The following is a 16,238-nucleotide window of genomic DNA, read 5'->3' as shown; positions in this document are numbered from 1 at the left end:
TGTAACACAAGTCTATTAACTCATCAGGGGCTTCAGTACAGCACAGTTGCTGCACCGTTCTGCCTGCCCTACCCTAAGGATATCATTTACATACGAAGTCTGCATTCATATAATGTGTCCCTAAACACACAATTAAGCACTGCATGCCTTCACGAGACAGAACTTGGTGCAGGTAAGAAAAACACTAGGAATTATGCACTTCTCTTTCTTTTTCTGTTAGAAGAAATACTACCAAATGCAAAAATTCATGTTTGCCTGTTCTCAAAGATCATTAATACTTCAAGTTATTGAGGTCAGCGGTCATATCAGAAACCTGAAGGGAAATCTAGGGAAAATTGCCTTTTGTATGATATATGACACGGCCTTCAACTCCCAGTAGCCCAGGAGGAGTTCGAGTTGTATATTTGAAATCCCCAGGTTTCGTCCACTGAAGCTGAAGCCCAGGCTTGAAGAGGTACTGTATATTGTATAAAACTGTATGTAACGCATAAGTTTCTTTGCAGTGCTTTACATTATGCTCCACATCAGGCTGTTAGGTAACTTAATATGATAGTTCACATTTTCAGGCAGGAAGCTCGAAGTCTGAAATTCATCTGCATACTATAATTAAATAGCCCCTTTGTTCCAACAGCAAGTACTTAGAATCATGAATTCCCAACTGCTCATGCCAAGGGGTTAATTAACCTAGTAGTCAAAAGGAGAGCTGTAAGACCGCTCTTGCCTCTCGCCACTCCAATCAATGCACAGTGTAAAGAAGAGACATCCAGATTTTTTCTAGTTTACATGTGTTTGAATATTAATTCAGATAACCTCTACAGACAAGTCAGCCAAATGCCAGTTTCTGTTCTCCTGCAATTAGGTGAGAGCTCAATGTAGCTACATGTCTCAGTAGCTGACATTTATATAAAAACAGCATTTGATCTATATTCTTTATTTTCAGACATTAGCAATTTTTTCTTTTATGCTCTTTTTTATGTTTTCCTTCTTTACTTAAAATATATGCTATATTTTTAGGATTTTAAATAGGGAGCACTCCTAATTTCTGGGAAAATATTTAACTGGATGGTTCAGAGAGTCATAAAACTTGCAGTTGCAAGATGTATAATGATTTTCAGTACCAGCAGAAGCATATATATTTTCCCAAACTAATGAAATCTGCAGAAGTCAACAGGGACTTATTTGTGTGCATGGAAGATTGATACCAATGTCTGTGTGATAAAATTAAATCCCCATCAGGACCATGAGGCTGAGTACAAAGAGACGGAATTGCTACGCAAAGCAGTAATGCAAGGCATGGGTCACATTTTGAGCATCTCCACTGCCTGTGCCTGAAGAACACATGCAGGACTCACCTGCCCTCTCTCACACACCAGCCACAGTACGGGTCCCTTGCCTGCATACACTTCTCGCAGTCGGAGTATTTGAAGCAGTCTTGTACGGGAAGGAGATGCACCTAGGGAGACAAAAGCAAGACAAACCATAACGTATCTGAAGAAAGGTACATGGAGGCTGAAAAGCTTATGGACAGGGTTGTACAATGTTGTTGCCTGTACCAGTGGAAGGCTTGATCTGGTGTTACTATAATTAGAGCACAGTTTGATTTTTAACAAAATGCACACAAAAATGGAGCCTGGTTATCCCGTCCATCATGACTAAATGAAGTTTAAATTTACACACTTTTCCTTCTCTTTCTCAGTCCAATATTCTCTAATCTCTCTTCAAAGTAACGTAGGTCATTGCCATAACCAAGAAAAATGAGAAAGTCTCAAAAACCTGAACTATTCAGCTCCTGCAGGTTAAGGTACTTCTAGAAACCTGCATGACAGCAGTTGCTGTGGAACAGACACTTCATGAGCAGCTCTTCCAATTCAAGAAACTGCTACAGCAGGACATATACCTTCTAAAGACTAACCTGATACTGGCTAGATCATTTTTAAATAGAATATCCTCCCCTTTCTGTCATTAGCATGATGATGAAATCATTTGGAAATGTAACTGTAAGTGGCACTTTTAGCCAGAAGGCATTTCAGAAAGTTTGAAAGCCTCAGAGAGCCCGGGTGCTCAGGGTTACGGCACTTTTCCACGCATAACCCTTCTGCCATGCAATAGATTTACAACAGAAAATGGAAATAATTATGTCAGGAAGCAGCATCGTCAGGTCTCAGTCCCCCAGTAAATACACGGCTTCTGGTTTTGATTTCCTCGGGGGGTGAGAATAAACAATTTGGTCTTTCTTTGGTGCCCAGAAAAATGAGCTGGCACATTATCATCCCTTTTAATTGTGCTGCTGAATTGTGCAAGAGGGCAAGGGGACATACCTCTTCCCAGCACTGTCAGTGGCTATACTTCATTTATGAAGACTGCAGAAAGCTTACTAGAAGATGTAAGCTTTGTTTCTTCTACTTAATCCTCTCATTTAAACCTACTACTGGCAGCTACAAAGCTACTTTGAAAGTCTGAATTTGGCCTTCTTTCACATTAAGAGAGTTCAGCCTGACTCAGTTAAGGAAAATGTCAACATTTGGTAGTTTTCATGCATTTACTACTACTTAAGCTTATCTTTTTAGTACTTTTCAGGTTGCTATGTAACCGGAGTTGATCTACTGGCACACCGCTTCACCAACCAACACCACTCTTGTGAGTAACTTAATATCCAGTGAATGGCTTTTTTATGACAAAGTGTTTGTTTCATAATTCTGGCAGGCAGTAACAAGCCCCTTGCCGTCTCTGCAAGTTTTATGTAAACTGAATGGATTTTAAATAGCAGCTCGGCTTACGGTCATCTTCAAAATGCAGAGAAACTCATTTTAGAGATTTTCTAATAGTAGGTCTTAGCCAGGGAGAGTGGTAAAAGCTAAAGCAAGCAGAGAAGCCGGTGAGAATGGTGGCTGTCACAGGCTTCAGTTTTACTCCTGATATGGGACATATCAGAAAGAATTTGAGATCCTATCACTTCTGTTTATTTTAATGAGCTAATGTGAGCATGGCAAGGGTGGTGTGGTCCTTCCCAGCTTCAAGGGGCTCTTCGTGATGCCTGCCCCAGCTCTGGGAGGAGTGGGTTGACTTCTGAAGGCATCTGTTCCAAGCTACCCACTGCTATCGATGCTGGAGGAGAAGTGAAACAGGAAAGCAAGCTCTGACTTCTCACTACGATTCTTAACCTCCCCATATTTTCTCTCCATCTGATTCCTCTTTGAAGGCTGCTTCACGTTATCACCCATCACAACATCACTTGTGAGGCAAGTGCTGCATCTGTCCGGCAGGTCAGTATTAAGGAAGCAGATCAGTGCAGCTATTGTGCCCTTCAGTGTTTATCTTCTTCTAAAGAACTCTAAGGACAGGGTTCTGGTGCATCCCTTCCCTTAACTCGTAGCTGTTCTGAAAACAGCAGTGTGTATTTCAGCATTTATTCTTCTCGCTGCTGTCACTTCATTTCTTCCAGCAACGAAGGCCTCCATTCTCCTTTCATCTATCTGGCTCTAAAAGTGGGTGGGACTGCTCATTGTAATTAACTCCTGGAGATGACAGTAATGTAATGCCGTGACAGAGCTCCCAACTTTAGCTATTCATATTTAAGCTGAACAGGTTTTGTAAAAGAAAACTATTATTCCCATTATTTAGAAATGGATGTGCCTATGGGAGCTGCTTGGAAAAAAAATTAAACTGAAATACCTTCTTTGGCAGAAATTTTCTGCTTTCTGAATTTAAACATCTTACAGAGACAGAATTATGAGGGACTTTCCTAAATGCTCCGTTTCATGCAGACTATCACCAGAAAACTCGTTTTGCTTCAAGGTTGCCCCCATCTTTGTGCTGCCCATGGCATAGCCTGGTGGGGACCTCAGGGCTTTGAAGCAACAAGCCATCATCCTGCCACGCAGGGTGCCAGGCTGCCTGGCCTCGCACAGACAATTTTGAGGCTTGGAGTTCTGTTCCAAATTTGAGCAGAAGCCAAATTAGAAGTACCAACTACCACAAAAAAAAAAAAGTGCAGTAACCTCTCTCACACACTGTACACTGCTAAATGTTTTATCAGTCACTTATCTGGCATGTTTTCCAACGGAGCTTCCAGCCTGAAATCCTTCAGCTAGAATGCAGCATTAACACTGCAGAAATTTATATTAATATTTTATGAAACAGGAAGAGAACACGCTTCCCTCACCATCTTCCCTAGTACTCCACTGTCACAGTCATCATCGTTCTCTCCTTGCTACTGGGACTGGCCTGTTTCCCGTGCCCACCCAGTGTCCCTGTTGGTGCTGCAAATGGTGGCAGTCTGTCTGTCACCCACGCCATCTCAGAGAACTGCTGGTCCATGTGTGTGAGCCTGGCAGCTCCAGTGACCGCAGAGGGAAGTGTCAGGAGCAGGTTACAGCCAGAAGTCTGGCATCTTTCTCTTCTCCTCCTTTCCTTTTTGCTTTCCTTTTTCCTTTACAAGTCTCCATTGTGCCAGCTGAGAGAAGGGGAACTGAGAAGAGACTGCCTGTTCCTTTCAGAGCACAGCCTGACCTTTCCTGCTGCACCAGCATACAAGGGTGTTTCCCAACACTGTAATTCTTTCCATTGCTTCTTAGTTTTTGACAGCAAGACTCATGAAAACCCTTGGCAGCTTTACAGATGTGTGAATGCTATTACGTCAGCCACCAGCATCCCAAATCCTGAAATGCTCTTGCAAAGGCCCGATGGCAGCTTGAGCATCCTCCCTGACATGCAGCTGCTTGACCCTGCAATGTTCTGTTGCCAAACATCACAACTTCATCCTTCTTCCAGACCCTGTGGGAGAGCTTCAGAGCAGAACTCACCTCCCATTCCCAATCATTAAAGCATTAAGGATAAAACCACTCTCCAAGTAACAGTCAAACAATTAAGCTCATCAGCCTGGACTTGAGGAAGGTCTTCATTTTTGGAGAGACCTACCTTGATGCCAGAAGAACTGGCAACACTAAAAAGATGAAGGACCCCTCTTTGCTTAGCTTTACAACCATCTATATACCTCCTGTTCACCTCTGCTGGAGGGAGCACAAAGCAAAGGGAGGCTGAAGCTGGTAAAAGGAGAACATCCCTTCACCTTCTGTTTTCATCCACCTCCCATCCCCAGCTGCGTTTTCAGTTACTCGTAATATTCTGTTTTCCTTCTGCCTGTAAAGGTGCACACACAAACATGGAGCAGGGGCAGCCCCACTGACTTAGGGTGGTTTCCAGGAACGAGAGAGAAACGTTCCAATATCAGGTAAAGTCAAGAGAAAGTTAAGCTCAACCTGGTCCTTAAAAAGAGAGTGCTACATTACCTTGTCTGTAGTCATCACATATAGATTTTCTTGGGTTTTGTCAAGAACCAGGTCATTCTTTATGGGTTTATTTAGTTCAATAGTAAGAGAGCTGTACTCAGTTGCAGTGGATGACAGGAACACCTGTTTCATGGAAGAAAGAAAGGTGGTAAAGGTTGCTCTTTTTTCAATTATCATTATCGAAAATGCTGTGTTTACTCAAGTTCACAAATTCATATCAGAGAAAACATTTCAATTTGAAGTATTTAGCATCAAAAGCAGCAAGTACAGCAGAAAAGTAATGGAAAAGAAATTGCTCACTGCTCACAATAGCTAATATTTGCATTGATTTTTTTGGAAATACTGATTTATTTGAGTGCTGTAAAATTAAAATTCTTGACTTGGAGCCTCTGCACTTGAAAGCGTTCAAATTTGCTGACCTCCCTTACAATAACCAATTGTATCAGGTTCAAATTACAAACCGCAGAGCGGCACACGACCATCACTTCCCTTCAACAAAATGACATGCATGGTGTAACAGTCCTGATATTTTAACTCTGCAGACACAGAGACCTTTGAACTACAAGCCCCACAGTCAGGATCTACCAGAGCTCCAACTTTAGCTTTATATCGTCTCTTTGGGCAACCTGGTCTGGTGGGAGGTGTCCATGCCCATAGCAGAGGGGTTGAACCAGGTGGACTTTAAGGTCCCTTCCAACCCAAACCATTCTGTGATTCTATGATCTATATTCTATTCACTGAATGGCCAGAATGATTGTAAAATGAAAAGTTGCTCTTAAACTACCATGGGCTTGAACAGAGATAAGGCCAGAACAGCTGTTAGATTACCTAAGGCTATGAATATAGGGCTCCAAGTAGATACCTAAACCTTTGGGAGAAGCGTTATCCATGCAATGCTAATTCCAACTGTGTTGGAAAGTGGAGGTATGCAAGAAATGACTTTTTTTTTTTTTTTCTTTTTTTTTTCTCATTGAAAGTAAAAATATCAAGTGCCAAGAGAATTTGCTCCTGATACTTGATCTTATAAATCACATTTACTTTTAGAGCATAAGCATGCTATCAGTACAATTTGCAACCTTTTCAACACGCTCTAATTTTTTTAATCAGATTTGTTACCTTAAGAATTTTTCCATCTGAAGTTCCCAGAAACGCCACGGTGTGCCCATTCTCCACAGTCACAGTAACAGCCGTGAGATTCATCCCTTCTTTTTGTAACACCGGCTTCTCTACAACACCATTTTTACTTCCCAAAAGGTACGGTAAGTGTTCAGAGCCACAGGGGAAATTTTTGCTTGCATTCTAATAAGGAATAGCAATACAGAAGGATGTTAAACATTCAGATCACTAATTCCTAGCTAAGAATGAAGTGCAACCCTATTACCACAATATAATACCCCTCAGACATAGAAGAGCAGAAAGAGAAATGGATTGCCTGGCCATTTTACCCAAGCCAACAAGCAGCCTGCTAATTGCAAACCGCTTCAATGCTTTTGCTTTCCAGGAGACATGGAGGGAGAATTTTTTTTTGTTTCTCTTTCATTGTAGAAGCACAGATTAAAAAGTAACCACTTTGTTTAATTAGCATGTCATATAGATCAGGTTGACTGATTTTGTTTGGAAGACTGTTTTTATGCTGTTTTGTTTTTTTTTAATTTCCTGTTCTCCATGGAAAAGCAGCCCACCGGCAACCATTTCATGAACTTTCAACACATTCCCTTTTCGATATGCTTCAATCCCAAACTGCAGGAAGATCTACCAGAAGGAAGTTCATCCACACCTTGCCTTTGCTGCTACATTTGGTAACGAGACTGTCTTTCTGACCAGAAATTCACAACTCCTTTTTGCTGGAAGCCAGGGACACTTGTCACATTCACAATTTCTATATTTGATGCCCACCTCAGGTGCAGGGTACTGCAGTGAGAAATACTGGAATTTCGAGGCAAAAAGTGTTGGTTTGGTTTCTTATCAGTGTTAGAGGTTTACTATGTGGAAGGGGGTGTGGTTTCATGAGATGAAGGCTTCTGGGTCAATACCAGTACTGACCCAGTATTCCCATGCCCCATCCCTTCAGCTGTTCACTCCTACCCCTGGGCTGTAGCACACCACTTCTTAGGCTGTGCTCAAGCAACTGCTTACTTAAGTGTGTAAGGCTGGGGAATTAAGACATCTTTCTAAGAGTTAGCTGCATTATTTTTAAGGTGATTCAATCCCTCAACCCACTTTAGGGTTGGCTGCAGTAACAAATGGCATGCACAAGTGGGGCTTAGAAACAGGTTCAGTGGTATGGGCAAATATATCATAAAGTCAACTGAGATGCTGAAAAATTGCCTCTAAAAGTCATAGTCATAAAATGAAGATCAGTATCTTGAGAGGTGTAACAGTGCCCTCCACAACCCTCATATCCAAGGTAATGACAAGCCATGAAAAGAAATGGAAGGTGGCCATCATGCTATCAGTGTAGTCTGAGCCAGAGAAACATATGAAAACCACCTAAATATAAGAAAAATGCATATTTCCAATTATCTGAAAATTCATATCCAAGTAAGAAACAATATTGAGCTCCAGATATCACTTACAGGATTAATAATGCTATTTAAAAACATTATAGATACGTTGGCTGTGACCAAATTGCCAATCTGGAAGCTGATCATGGGCATAACAAATCACTGCATATGATTCAGTAATTTCCATACCAGAAGGAACATTTAGAAATAAATGCATTCATGAAACCAAATAATATTCATCTATTAGAAGACATCATCTCTTTTTTAAAAGACTCCAAATTATAACTATCTTGCCACTTCTTGCTTGACTTGTTCCACAACAACCCCAACCACATTCCATTTCTGTAGTGAATCCAGCTATTGAGTTTTCAGTCATTTGATCTCATTAGACTTTAACTCAAAGCCACTTAAAAAACACAGTTATATAATTTCCACTATTCCTATCACAGATTCCAACATTGATGCTGATATTACCAGTCCATGTGATCCACACGGGTTTTCTACTGCAAAGAGTTTGTAAAACATGCTGGTATTCTTATTAGTGTAGCAATCATTCCGGTTCTTCTCCATTTTGTCATTGATGTGCCTCAAAGAAAACACACACATGGCAGATTTTGGAGAGCCGTTATCTTTGTTTACTTTGCTGAAGAGTGCAACAAGAACTTTGTCATCTGAGGGAGAATCCGTAGTTTGTCTTTGCTGAGCCATGCTCTCTGCCAGCTCTTCTCCTGGGCTAGTGACGTAAGCAGCATGACAGTGATCGTAGGCACCGTCATCATCTTTGCAACCCAAATCCATTTCAAAATAGGAGTAATAGTGGGCATCATCTTTGCACAGACGTGCAATTAGTGTGCGGTTATTGACAGGCTGTTTCTCTTGTTGATTAAAAATAAAATAAACATAATTTTTATCCTCAAAGACTGTGACGAATTGTTGTGTGCTTGATGAGTGATATGCTGACTTAACAGCTGCAGAGTCTGTATACATCTCAAAAATGTCTTTCCCATCTCTGCTGTAGAGCTGCCGAGTGCTAATTATTATCCCATTGTCATTTGGTCCATTCCCCTTCCCAACAAACAGCACTCGGTCATTGTTCAAGGAAGTGATCAATCCCACCGTTGATACGTTCTCATCGTTGCTTGCTACAAAGGACTTCTCCCCACTACTGTCCACATAATACTTAACATTGGAAATATCTTCTAAATCCCTGATGGCACAAATTCCCTTAAAAAGGCTTCCACACACCACAATTGTTTTATCTGCCTTATCCAGCAACAATAATTTGTTGTAATTGTCAGTCAGTACTGCTTCTTTACATTGATTTTCATCAATGGGAGGTGTGCACTTTTTGTTGTCCTTTCTTGGACCTGTTTCTACTTGATTAATTTTAATCAGTTTTTCTGTGAGCTGATACAGAGCATTTACCACTCCCAAATAGACTATCCCAGTCTCATTGTCCACTGTTAGGTGATTTAGCTCTGTGGTACTCTGAAAAAATTTCAGTTCCTCATTTCTGGATAAGGTGGTGCAAAAGCAGCTCAAAATGCTCAGAGTCCAAATCCATAAAGCCATTTCTATGTAATACCTAAAAAAGGAAAAGAAAAGAAAAAAAAACATTACAACTGAAAAATAAAGTTTACATGAAATTCAGCAATGTGAAGGTTTTTTTCTTTATTGATTTCGACAAATACACTCATCCTTATGCATGTGTAGACGTCATAAAGATTATGGAAAGCCTCAAATCTTGCTAATTGCCTAGCAATTTAGTATGTTGGGGAAGGATGAAATAAGGTCAGATGTCTAAGTGATTATCATACAGCCAATTAGATAATCAATTTTCTGCTAAAACACAATGAGGTCAATAGACAATTTGAAACAACATGCCAAGAAGTGATAGTGCTTTCCCATTTCATAATGTGAGTATTGTTGATTACTGAGTTTTTAAAAATAAGCTGGATGTGTTTCAGGTAGAGTGGAAGACATCACATACAAGAAGCTGAGACATTTGGTGTTGCAGGACTTTCCTGATGAAGGAAAAAGTCCTTCCACTGACTACAAGTAAGTCTGGATCCGTCTGTTGATGCTCTTTGAGAAGGTGTTACACTAATCCTTCACCAGTGTAAAGCTGGAAGTTGGTACAGCCCTTCATATGCAACACTGCCTTTGATTGCTAGTATACATTACAGTCCAAAACTTCAATTCACTTTAACACTGCAACTTAATGGCTTTAAATCTGTCTTAAGAACATCACTTAGAGTTTGAAATGCTTAAGATACTTTCATGTGTGTGTGTATCCCATCTACATCCATCTCCCAATTTCTACTTCCAAAGAAGACTGCCTGGATGTTTGCAATTAGACGAGGACTTTCTGAGACTTGTGAGAAGGGGCCTAATTTTAACCTCAAGAGCTAAACAAGGAGGCAAGTCCAAACTGGCTTCCTAAGTACTGAACGTTTTTTCTATGTTTTCTGCAAGTGTTTCATTCTGAGAGTGTAAAACAGAAGGCTTGGACACAGATGTTTTTGGGGAAAGATAAATAGCATTTGGAGGAAATATTGAAAAACAAGTATAATCCACAGTATGTTTATTTTCAAAGTAAGTCATGAGACACCATCGCCTGATGAGGAAGGAACCTGTAAAATTACATGGAATCTAAAGTTAAATCTGAAAATATCTGGAACTGTGAATAGACCTGAAAAAAATAAAACCCCACAAAAGCGAAGAGAAACATTAAAAAAAAAAATAACCGAGCAGGGTAAAGTCTGCTAGGAGGAGGAAAATAGCCGAAAATGCCAAAACAAGGAACTGAGAGGAAAAAAAAAACACCAATAAAAATAACAATGAAGGAACCACCCTCCTGTGGCAGCTACAACTTCTGTTTTGGCAGCAGCAACAGACCGTAGTGGGATGTTAATCATAAATAACTGGGCTGCAAATGTCTGAGCAGGGAGGGAGGAACTTTTGTTTTGAGAACAAGGCATCTGCCAGGTCCCCAAACCACCCTGGCATCACAAGCCATCCTGCCTTCCGGCACTGACTGCATTTTGCTTCTCTATGAAGAAAACGTGCATGTAATGGTGAGATCAGCTTTTCTAAGGGTAGAGTGCTTCTCACTTCCAACACCCCAAAACCTACTAAATGTAGCTCAGGATAATAACAATGACAAAATAACAGGCTAACTTCAATCTTACTTTGCTAGAGCTCTTATCGCATACCAGACTGAATAGTTAACTGCAAAAAGGGGTCAAAGAAGAGCCGGCACATTACCAACAGCACAAGTCCAACTTCTAATGATAGGTTGACCTCATATGACAGTGACCAGGAAAAGCCTATGAATTATACACCGTTCTTCAGACATGCAGACTTCAGCACACGCCTTGCAAGGTAATGAAGTCTTGGACTTCTCTGCAACAACCTTAGACCTGCTCTAAGGAACACAGAATTAATTCTGCTATTATTTGTAAGAAACTCCTATTTCTTACTGCTCCCAAGGACCTCAATTTTCCAAACAAACTTTGGCCCCAGCTTATATCTCCACAGCTAAATGGTATGTCATGATGCATGTCATCTAGTTTCAAACATTGTCGCTGACATTTATCTGCAATGAAATAATAATAATAAAAAAAACAGCTTGACACACTGCGTCAATGTTGTTTCACAACAATTTTATCATTCCACTATCTATTGTGCAAGGATCAAGTGAAAAAAAATAATCAGATTCATTTGTTCATGTTTTTCCCACAAGGTAATTATTGTCATCACTGATCACAATCAAAAAGCCATAAATAGCTCTGCTTATAAAATATGCCTCAAATGAATGGATAGTAATTTACTGTACCTTAAATTCTGGGCTTGGTTCACCCTCATGTCTATGTATTTCAGCGGATTAAAAAAATGTAACGAAAGAGCAGAATGCATCTCTTTAATTCTAATTGTACTGCAGGTACTGAATTGTAATGCAGTTATTACAAATGGATTGTTTAACAGCAGTCATTAATCTGGATCTCTCCCTTCTGCCATGTTTTGTCCACTCATGGCACCCATCTAATGATACAGAGGCAGCACTTGCAGTGTACTTGCCTTTGTCCTAAAAGGAGAACAAAGGCAAAAAAGAAAAAAAAAAAAAAAGAAAAAAAAAGAGGAGAGAGAGAGAGAGAGAGAGAGAGAGAGAGAGAGATACTTCTAGGAGTAATTCATCTCCCTGTACAAAAATGGCTAACACTTCTTCCCTACTATTTTCTGTCTTGTTTACTTCAAATTTAAAATATGAATGACAAGGACAGGCTCTTACTAATCAAATTCCAGCCACTAGCCAGCAGAAGACCATTCCAATTTCATTTGGGACTACAGAGCGAATATCATCAAGAAATTAATGATCTTCATTAGGATCTCCACCTAGGTCAATGACATTTAAATCCCATTAAAAATATTAGAAGAAAATATCTTCTGCAACACCCAGCAAACAAATCCTATAAGGCACTAAAATCAAAATTTCAGCTTAAATTATTCAGAACTACATGCATTCTCCATTAATTCTGCCTTAACTACATGCATTCTCCATTAATTCTGCCTTTTTTTTTTTTTTTTTTTTTGGCATTCACTCCCTGTCACCCTGGTGTCACGTCAAACACAACGAGATTATCTCAGACCTGCACGCAAGGCAACAGTCCTTCACAGTCTGCACGGGTTCCATTTTTTCCCCTCCCTTCATCAGAGGGAACAGAAAACCAAAATTAAATAAGCTACGGGAAAGATCCGGAACTCAATCCCTGTTTGCTTCTAAAATCCCAGACTTGGGGAAGCACAATGAATGCTGCTTTCTCTCACCTGCTGTTAACCTCAGGTGGTGGGAAGCGGCAGCAGGAGGATGCCTGCCATGGCCAGGGCTGCCCTTAACGCAGATGCCTTATGAGTTAGCTGCTGTGGAAATGTACCTAGGAACAGTTCCTGCTGGGAAAAGCTTCTGTTTTCAATGAACAAGTCAAGGCAGCACAAGGTAAAATGAGTAAGAAAGCCAAGCTGGAGCATGGAATCTGAGACATTCAGCGTGGCAAACGTATTTCCAAGGGATTATTTACGTAACTTTAATTACACACGGCCTCATACAGTATACTCAAAGTCATACCCTGATCCTGTCACAGCCTGGTATACATCCTCTGACCAAAGTTTGCACTTACTTTTAAGCACTTCGCAGAATCAGGATAAAAGAAGCCCAACAGAGCCGCTGATCACATCATTGCTTTCACTCTCAAAGTCCTGCCTCCATCGTGCTTCGTGCTCCCCACCCCCTATGATATCACTAACATAATCTTTACCACTCTGCCATCAAGATTACTTGAATTGCAAAATCATTTCCTTTTGGGATTTCTCCCCTTTTCATCAATGTCTTCCCCACCCTTCCCCCATCTTGAAATACATACTTCTGATTCACACCCTTTACAGACAACTGAAAGTGATTTCTATGAAATGGTAGTAATAAATGGCAGTAGAAAAAATATTATAGAAGGTTTATTGTAATTAAAAAGAACGTGTCGGTAACATCTAGCCCCTGCACAGCCACTCAGGACTCAAGAGGTGAAAGCATTATTTGGTGAGAGGGAAAATGGGATGTCAGCAACTGAGCACTTTAGAAGAAACCCACTGAAAACAAGCACAATCATGCGGTTTACAAGGAATATGAAACTCCAGAAGTGGTGTGCAGGAAACACAAAGCACCTGAGAGAACACTTCATACACGAAAAGTGCTGTGAAGTGACACCGTGTAGGAACGACACAGCTACCAGCGCTCTGCCCCATTCCTAGCTAGATCAATTTTAATTTAAGTGCATGTAACTTTTATGTCTTTCTACTCAAGCAAGACCTTAAGTTAACAGTCAATTCCTCAAAAGGCATGAAGAAAGTAAAGAGCATCCATAATCCACAAGCACAAAGAGAGTTTCAAATTGACTTCACACAGCTCTCCTAAATACCTTTAAGGATTAGCATTAGTGGTACACAGACCTACACGTGGTGGTTGTTTCCCTCCTCTACTGCACCAGTATACCTGAACCTGCAACTTTTCAGCCATCCTGTTACCTCTTTTCTGCCTTCAGTATAACTTTAATGTTTAATTTCATTTCTTACATTTATTTCAGTTGAAGTGAAAGAATACCAGGTTTTGGCTAAAATTGGAAAAACTGACAACTAAAGCAAATGATATTTCCCAAAACAACAGGTAAGAAAGTCTTCTAGTGAAGGAATAATCTCACTGGTTTAGCTTCTGTGTGTTTTTGCAGAGTTGTTCCTTGCTAACTGTACTATCCTGAATTAACTCTGGTATCTCATCTAGCCCAAATGAAGTTTTCTTGTAATGCTGGGTCTAGAGACATGCTTCTGCCAACAGATTAGCATGCAAAACTGATGTGATGGGTTTTTCAAGTAAGCGATGCTGAGAACTGTGGTTCCCTCTGCAAGCTTTCCCCTAATCAGAGAGAAAAAGACCCCAAAACTGCAACATAAAAAGATAAAAATCCAAAGTATGCACTCAAGTGGCTTAGAGATTTTGAGAAAAGAGAAGAGGAATGAAAATAAATTTCTCTTCTCCCTCATTTAATTAACTTTGCCTTTAGCCTCAGACAGGTTTTCCACAAGACAAAAATAATTCAGCTTTCATTCTTAAGCTGAAAAAAAAAATCAGAACAGAAATTGCAGAATGTGTGGATGGGGGATGAATGGGCTTTCGGTTAGGATTTCAAAGCTTCTGATTTTATGAGAACTCTAGGTAAATGTGAGCATCCTCCCCCACAGCTACAACTTTTGTTACTGTTTCCCAAAGCCAATCAAAGATGTAGCTCACTAGTTCAGAAAAGGAATCACCTGGAAAAAACACCCTGCAGGATTCAAACACATTTCCTAAGAGCAAGGCAACATGCTGGAAAGGCTCTGGAGAGAGAACTTCTTTTATAGACTATGGCATAAGTCCAGGACTGCTTTTGTAGAACCACCGAGAAGAGCGATTGTTGTGATGGGTGGCCATCCTTCACTGCTGACGGTCGGCTGCTAGCAGATGGGACCCACGGGTTGGCGACCTGTGGGAGATCACTTCGCGGAGAATGGAAAACCAAACCAACATCTGTTTCATTAAAAGTTGCGATAGCCTGTAATGCTTAGATATAAAAGGATTCATTTTCTTTCTCTCTCACTGCTTCTCAAAACAAACTGCTAACATACAGAGCATCCTTGTATGGGACAAACCATCCCACCTGGTGAAACTGGAAAAGTGGCAAAAAACACAAATACTTATGATACAGATTTTATTCCTTATGTGGAAGACAAAAGAATGCTAGACAAGGCAAAACCTCATTTTTTTTGAGTAAATTTCAATAGTATAAGCTTTATTTTAATATGTATGATAGTTATATTGATAAGGGTCTTCTTTTATAAGGCCTGTTGCAAATTACAGACTTGTAAAGGAAATAATGAAAATTACAGCCTCGAGCTTTGTGCATTCTGCAGGTGTTTTGCTGCGATTGCTGGGTAAAACAAAAGGAAGGCAGATGTGATCTTACAGTGCCACCTGTACCATGGCTTCGTCTGGCTGGGCAGGAACGTGCTGTACTTTGGGACCCACAGAGGAGTAAATTTATCACTCGTACCAGCAGATTCAGAGTAAGACATCAGTGACTGAGAAAACAGGAGAGTGTGCACAGGATGATGCCCCTGGGAAAGGGGCATGGAGAGGAAGATCCTTTTATCGCTCTGCAGACTCTCATCTTTCAGAAGACCGGGGGTATCGGCAGTGCCTCTTGCAAAAAGAGCTCAGATAACTCACTCCTGAGAGAGACCATGGAGCTAAGGGGATATTGTGAGGCATCCCACAGCCTGGCCAGCTGGGAACTCAAGGGTAAAGGGACAGTTTTGATGGGATGGAGCAGTTTGACATATACAAGGCTGCCCACATTGAATTTTAAGGACTTCTCTTGACATTGACCTACAAGGTCATCCCACTCAAAGTTTCTTGTGAAGTCAGAAGATGAGTTTGAAAGTCTGTACCTCCAGCCATACTACCAAAGATCTCCAAACGCATCCCCTGCCTTGTGTCTCATGGTCTCCAAGGGGAGAACAAGGGAATTAAACAGGGGAGAAAAAAGGAATTAAATATAACATCTCTGGTAACTTCAGTAAATAGCACTGCCATATACAAATGAGTCAGCAAACCAGTGAGCTCCCTCTTTCCACATCTTCCTGTTCCAACATGGAAAAGGTTTCTCAAGGCATTGCAATTTTAGCATTAATGAACAGCTGTGGAACACAACATGGTAGGTCCTGTATCACAAGGAGAGCATCTCCCCACCAAGGACTCTCACAGGCTCTGCAGAAACTTGACACCAAGAGTTGAGTCAAACATTTACACAAGACAAATAGCTAGCGAATTCAAAACTTGCATTAATAATTATGTCATTAGCTT

The 16,238-nt window shown here is 40.6% G+C and overlaps 1 protein-coding gene across 8 annotated transcripts in view; it reads right to left on the bottom strand.

Annotated features, from left to right (window-relative positions):
• PLXNB2 (plexin B2) overlaps positions 1-16,238 on the bottom strand; it is a 255,716-nt gene that overhangs the window by 67,821 nt on the left and 171,657 nt on the right. For all 8 annotated transcript variants that reach the window (XM_082769643.1, XM_082769638.1, XM_082769645.1 and 5 more), the window contains 4 exons: positions 8,267-9,377; positions 6,405-6,587; positions 5,289-5,411; positions 1,353-1,453 (listed from right to left, as the gene is read on the bottom strand). In XM_082769643.1, the coding sequence (XP_082625769.1) occupies positions 1,353-1,453; positions 5,289-5,411; positions 6,405-6,587; positions 8,267-9,377 (1,518 nt within the window). The remainder of the gene's footprint in view (positions 1-1,352; positions 1,454-5,288; positions 5,412-6,404; positions 6,588-8,266; positions 9,378-16,238) is intronic.

Source organism: Aythya marila, assembly GCF_965140915.1.
Source record: "Aythya marila genome assembly, chromosome: 1".
NCBI lineage: Eukaryota > Metazoa > Chordata > Aves > Anseriformes > Anatidae > Aythya > Aythya marila.
This window is presented reverse-complemented; position numbering and strand designations above follow the sequence as displayed.